At 40.9% G+C, this 6,587-nt stretch overlaps 1 protein-coding gene across 7 annotated transcripts in view; it reads left to right on the forward strand.

Annotated features, from left to right (window-relative positions):
• gramd4a (GRAM domain containing 4a) overlaps positions 1-6,587 on the forward strand; it is a 52,946-nt gene that overhangs the window by 26,976 nt on the left and 19,383 nt on the right. The window contains exon 1 of one of the 7 annotated variants that reach the window (XM_032504923.1): positions 3,367-3,810. The exons of 3 other annotated variants lie outside the window; for them this stretch is intronic. In XM_032504923.1, coding sequence (XP_032360814.1) covers positions 3,618-3,810 — 193 coding nt within the window. In that variant the 5' untranslated portion in view covers positions 3,367-3,617. Of the gene's footprint in view, positions 1-3,366; positions 3,811-4,481; positions 4,591-6,587 lie in introns of those variants that run through there. 3 more of the 7 variants (XM_032504922.1, XM_032504924.1, XM_032504928.1) reach the window with 3 other exon arrangements.

A 6,587-nucleotide genomic window follows, 5' to 3' on the forward strand; every position in this document is an offset into this window, starting at 1 on the left:
TGTGTGTGTGTGTGTGTGTGTGTGTGTGTGGATCCTGTTTGAAGGTCACTGCAGAGGAACAATGACTTGCCGATCAATACAGTGTCCCAGCTGCTGCCCCACTTCACACTGGGCAGAGGGGCACACACATAAAGGCTATACACAAACATGCACATTGCAGCACCAGCAGCACAACTGAAAGCTAATGGAATAAGAGATGAACCGCAAGAACTCTATAATGCAATGCGTTCTTCACAATACCATCTGGTAGTCACCAGTACTCGGAAACCACCCGGAATAACAAGTACATCCCAGTGGGGTATATTATACAGACATCATGAAGTGTCTTATTTCCCACGGACACATCTTACAAAAATAATGAATATTGAAAATACAGAGATTTAGTGTCCCAAACATTGTTACCTGATTTGAGCTCTTAGATTACGGACAGTATCTGATTGACAACTCTGCCACTCTTCTGTTAGTTTTGTCAGTGTACACGCCGTCATTGTTATTAGTTCATTTAGTTAGAAATGTCACGCTTTTTGGTTTCTTACGTGAATATGGATTAGGATGGCAGTGCAGTATAGTCCTGTGTTTTTGTCTTGGACTAAACGGATCAAGCAAACTCGATCGCTTATTAAAAGGTGCTCTAAGCGATGTAATTTGTTGTCACATACAGCAAACATCTCCTCACTACCCTTAGCTGCCTGTCCCCAGAACACACTGTAAAAAAACAAAAAACAAAAACAAATGCTGTATTTATATAGCGCTTTTCCAGTCTTAACAACTGCTCAAAGCGCTTTTACATCTACAGGTAACATTCACCATTCACACACATTCATACACTGTGGCCGGGGCTGCCATACAAGGTGCCACCTGCTCATCAGATAAACATTCACACACATTCACACTCCGATGCACAGCACCGGGGGCAACTCGGGGTTCAGTGTCTTGCCCAAGGACACTTCGACAATGACTGCAGGGGCAGGGATCGAACCACCAACCTTCCAATTGGCAGGCAACCACTCTACCACTGAGCCACAGCCGCCCCACAACTGTCTCTGTAGACAGCCCAGGATCCACAAACGGCAACAAAAACAAACTGTGCCCACCTCCACCTTCGACGCATACACAAATAGTGTTCCAGCGTTCCAGCCAATAATCGACAAGAAGGATTTGGGGATGGGGGGGTTAGTGCGCGGAAACACAGAAGGGAGGGGTTGGGATGAGGACGAGGAAGGGGCAAGCTGGTGTTGTTTTGCTTAAAGCACCTTTAAGATATTCATTTAGAGGTAAAATAATTTAAGAAGAATTTATTACAGTAATTGATGGGTATATTGTGTGCCTTCAGTATCTGGGAAATAACAGAAAAATAGAAGTAATTGAGTCTCAGTTTTGAATTCTTGATGATAATTATGCAAGTGAACGAGTATTCTGTGAGACTGTGCCTCAGTAATTTCCGTACACTGATGATTCATTCTTCTTCTAAGACAGCTACAGGACATGCTAGATGATAATAAGTACATCTTGCTCAGTCTTGTCTGTCATAGGTGAGCTCTGTTCAACAGGAAATTAAGCCTTTGAGGCAGAAGGGCTCTGACAGCTCCAAAGCAGAGGTTTCTGTAATAAGGATGTTTGAGTTTGTGAAGAAAAATTGTCAAATTAAATGGACCTGTAATTCATGTAACCCCGGTGTCTACACACAGTTGGTGCAGACATCTAGTTTTTAAATCACTTTCTCTCACTTTACTCTCGTCTATGTCCTTGTTGTTACATTTTAATTTAGCTCTACCCTCATGAGTTTAGTGTGTGACATTGCGACAGGTGGCATGTGTGTTTGACCAGCTAGCATGTCCATTGCATACTGTATGTGTTCTGATCAGAGTGCATTAAAGCAAGACGTTGAAGCCGTGTAAGATTTCTACAAACTTCTAGCAAATTTGCAGTCTTGAACTGTTAATATGTAATTTGTTTTCTTTCTGTATCCCCGAAGGCACTTGGCACCCAGTACTTAGAGTAGACTACAGTTTTAACCAGATATCTATGATGTAATGAAATCTATTATCTCATTACTGTTTTCCGGACAAGCTGATGCTATCCTCCCTGCTGACAAAACATTGGATTATGGAACACTATTTATCTAGATTATTTTATTGAATGTTACTCTCCCACATTAATATTTGAGCATGCACACAAACATACACAATGGCATTGACTTACAGTCAAAATACTCCCTACACATTTCCTGTAAGCCCAAGAAATGGCACAGTAAATAAATAGTTTTAATGTTACTGGGAGGACTGTGACGTTTGAGATTTCGCCAGGAACTTAAAATGAACTTGTAGAGGGGAAAAAAGTGAAACAAGTGGGTGAAATCTAGGTCACATAGAGATATCAGGGCCAGAGTGGAAGGAGGCCACAGAAGGGAAAGATAATTTTTAAAATATACATGACAAAAGAAGACAAAATACAGTATTCAATCTTTGTTCACTCCCAGCACAACCTACAGAACTACAGTAGTACTATTAAATACAGACTAAAACATATGAAAAAAATAAAAAGAACTCTTTAAATAAATGTATATCATCTTACAATTTACACTGCTGTTCACTTAAAACCCTTTTACAGAACCCAAATGTTGTGAACCTGCAGAGTGAGGGCGATAACAGTTTACTTCTGATCAGCTGTCTGTGTAGATATGCAACAGGTTTAATTTCTAAGGCAAGAGTAAAACTGAAGGAACATGATGTTTACTTTACCCTATCTTCCCTTTCTCTTTTTCTTTCGTCTGTGTCTTGAGTGGTGTATTAACTAACATCTGCAGATCGGCTGGAGGTCACAAAAAGCTCAACCTTCCTTTCTGCTCAAGTCAAGCAGTGTTGTGGCAAACACTTTAGAGAATGCGAACAATGGGAGGCCAATGTGAAGCAGCTGATTCTCTCTCTGTCTCTCTTTCTCTGAACCCCCTGTACCCCCACCTTCCTTTCATGAATGGAGCCATTGTCTCTGGCCTGGATTGAACAACTCACACAGTACTTTTCCTTTGAGGTCTTAAAACTTTGCCTGCTTGGATGAAAAGGGATTCGCTTTGCTTGCGTATTTACAGTATGCGCACTCATGCATTCTCACACACACGCTACTGCACACAAATATGAACTTGCACATACCAAAACACAACAATTGCATAACCACACGTACTGTATGTACACAACCACTCAGGTGTGTGTGTGTGTGGGTGTGGGTGTGTGTGTGTGTGAGAGAGAGAAAGAGAGAGAGACAGCTCCAGTGTGCTCAGAAATCTCAGATTCCAGGACCTCTTAGACTGGCCACCCAGCAAGGCCCCACCTCTCTCCACCTCAGTTGCCCTCCTTCTCTGTTTACCGAGTGCCTATCACACTCAGACCAGCTCTGATCACTGACCATCACTCTGTGTGTGGAGGCCTTTGAAAACAGTCTCTTGTGTTGCTGGTTACCAATCAGCAGCAAGGAACCTGTCCTTGTCTCTGCTTTGTCTCTGGATAGGACATGTAAACATGGAGCATATACCTAAGTTGCCAGATTTGATGGGTTTTGAAGAGGCTTGAGGTCATTATGTAACAGAGGGGTGCTGGACCGGACCAGGAGAACCTGTAACTATGGCTCAATTTCAGGAAAGAACCAAAGCGGCCACTCTGCCGTCCCGTTCCTGCGCAAGTGTCCCAGGGACTGGCCGACTGCAAAGACGGATGGGTTTGTGCAGGATGGAGGACTTCACCTGTGACAGCTTTGAGCTGCTTTATAGTGGAGCTGTTGATAAGATCAAAAGCCACAAAAGTAACCTCAACCTCAGTAAGTGTGTCAGCTTTACAATCAGGAATGGGCAAGTTCAACCTAGCTACATTGTACTTTAATCTTGAATTAGATAACTACTGTAACTAAAGCCTCTGTATATTAGCCAGCCTTGTTTGGCAACAACACTGTACTGCACACTACAGAGTACACAGAGGTGGGACAATACGCTTCTGTTCTTCATTTAATCACCCTGAGGGAGATATACAAAATCAATATCAAGGCATGATAGCCTTGTCTTTATTGTAATGTCAATGTAAACCTTTGTCAGCTCATAGACCTAAGGATCTCAGTCACTTTTAGGCTCCATTTGCTTGATAACCTCTAGCCTACTGAGATTAATATTTGTACATACAAATATGATCAACCTCAGCAAGTTGTAAACCCAACTAACTAACTCCTCCACTCCCAGTGGTGAACTATGACCCTAGAAACGATAGTCCCCTCAGCTGAATGTTGAAACCAGTGCAAAGTGCCTTGAGGAGTTTGTCTGTGTCTTGATGCTTTCATAAAAACCTGGAGGAAAAATGTATGGTCGTTCTATAAACTATGGTCTTAATTTTAGTTAGTTTAGTTTTAGTTATGTGACTTCCTCTATTCTGTGTCATGGTGTCCATTTGGAAAATGATTGTGCAATGTCTGTGATATAAAGGAAGTCTAAGTCTCTCATATGTCACTCAGCCATTGTGGTTGCTGCATGCTCATGACACCTCCGGTGCACCAAGGCTCCACATTTCCCCAACTTGTGATTTAATTTTTTGGTTCCAGTAACACACAAAGGTAATGGCAACTTTTTCCAGACATCTCACCAAGACCATCCAGTTGACGTTAATATACTTTTGTAATTTAGTCAATATCAGTAAGTTTTGTTATTGTGTTTTGTTTAGATTCATTCAGACAAACTTTACTTCAACCGATGGCAATGTAAAATGATATCTTAAAACTCATCTTTTACATTTTTTCCACACAACTTAAATCTCAGCAGTGTCTCAACCACAACTTAACCATCATTGTCTTTTGTCTTTTATCTTATCTGGTACTGAATTTACTGTCTTACCAAAACAAGACAAACAGTTAGCTCCCCTTGGCTGCAGTCGACTCCCACGTTGCAATTAACTGCTTTCAACATCACTAATATTTTCTGCTGCTTTCTAACTTTTATCAGTCAATAATGTGGGTAACTCTTATCAAATTTATGTTTTTTAGCTTTTGCTTCTCAGACATTAGAGTTTTATGGAAAGCCTGCACAAGAGAGAAGGGCAACGCTGTTAAAAGTGACATCTCCTGGCATTTAAATAATTCTGTTACTGATAAATGGCCTAGCTACTAGCCTTGTAATGGCCAAGAAGACCCTGTGATATGGTAACCCAGGATGAAGATTTATATATAGATAATGATAATCCAATTTTAGAAGCAGAACAGGCTTGTTGACAGTATTATTAATATGCTATCTGATGTAGAGGGCCTCTGTGGAACAGGAAAACCATTGTACTCTACCTTTCTGTGTCTGACACACATAGCATATTTTGTCATGCTGTGCTGAATCACACACTTGGGGCCCCACATCTAACACTGACGTATGGATGGACTCTTGGATTGAGGCATTTCTTTTTTTGGTGTTAGGAAGGAATTTCCTAGTGTGGAAGGAAGGAAACTATGGAGAGGAAAAGGGAGGAGAAAGGGTTGTAGAGATGCACATACATGGGGTGTGGGGGGGAGGAAGGGAGTCACAGTGTAGTGAGGATAAAGAGGGTAAACGTGAACAAGATCAGGGACGTTGGGGTATGGACAACTGCTAATAAGTGACGGCCTCATATGAGTAGTACATCTTGTATTTTCTCTTAAGAGCAACACTATGAAGGATTTTCACTACATTAAAAAATAATGTTTCATCCCTATTCATTAAAACCATATTGACAGTGAAATGACATTGTACTATGCATGGTTTACCGACAGCATGTGAAGTGTGAATTTCTAGTGTTTTGGAACCACCCAACATTCAAATGTGTCACCCACTGCAACTTAAATTAGCGCGATTAATATTTGAAACTGCTGTATGTCTGTCAGCCAAAGAAAGAAGTGTAAGTTAAAGTTACATCAATCAATATAATTATATTAACAATGAAAAATTATGACAATGTAATGTGGAAAGTGTCGCTCGTAGTGACAGACCCACAGAGAATTATTGATCTACCCAGCTTGCAAATGTATGCAAACATGTTTGCCATATTAACGTTGTAAGGTGATAATATACTACTGTACTGTTTACAACTTGATGTTGCCAAAGTGGCCAAAAACGTTGTAGGAATATCTCTGAAAATATCACTGACCTATTGTATTCCTGTCACTCTAATTTAATTTCTGAGCAATAATAAGTCTCTTTTAGCCACAATACTTTGTTGGATGAAAAGGTATTTCAATTTTAAAGTATTTTTGATCTAGTTCTGCCTACACCACCCAGGGTGCATCACTGCTGCTGTTAGTAATTTTCTCATATGTTTACAGTTGGCCATGGATCTCCTGACACAGGGCAACCTAACCAGTGCTAAGCTTCCTAGTAACCTTTGGCCGGCCTCTTGCTCTCTCTTAAGCACTCACACTCTCTCTGTTGTGTTTACATACTTAAATACAGTCTGAACAATAAACACATTCTTACTGTGTGTTAGCACATAGGAAGACTGAGCCGGTGGAGGGGTGAGCGCATATGAGAAGAGTCCTATTACATAGATTATGTAACAGAGACAGACTTCATGTTCATGGTTTTCCTCTTCAATGCC

This window comes from Etheostoma spectabile, chromosome 23 (genome assembly GCF_008692095.1).
Source record: "Etheostoma spectabile isolate EspeVRDwgs_2016 chromosome 23, UIUC_Espe_1.0, whole genome shotgun sequence".
Taxonomy (NCBI): domain Eukaryota; kingdom Metazoa; phylum Chordata; class Actinopteri; order Perciformes; family Percidae; genus Etheostoma; species Etheostoma spectabile.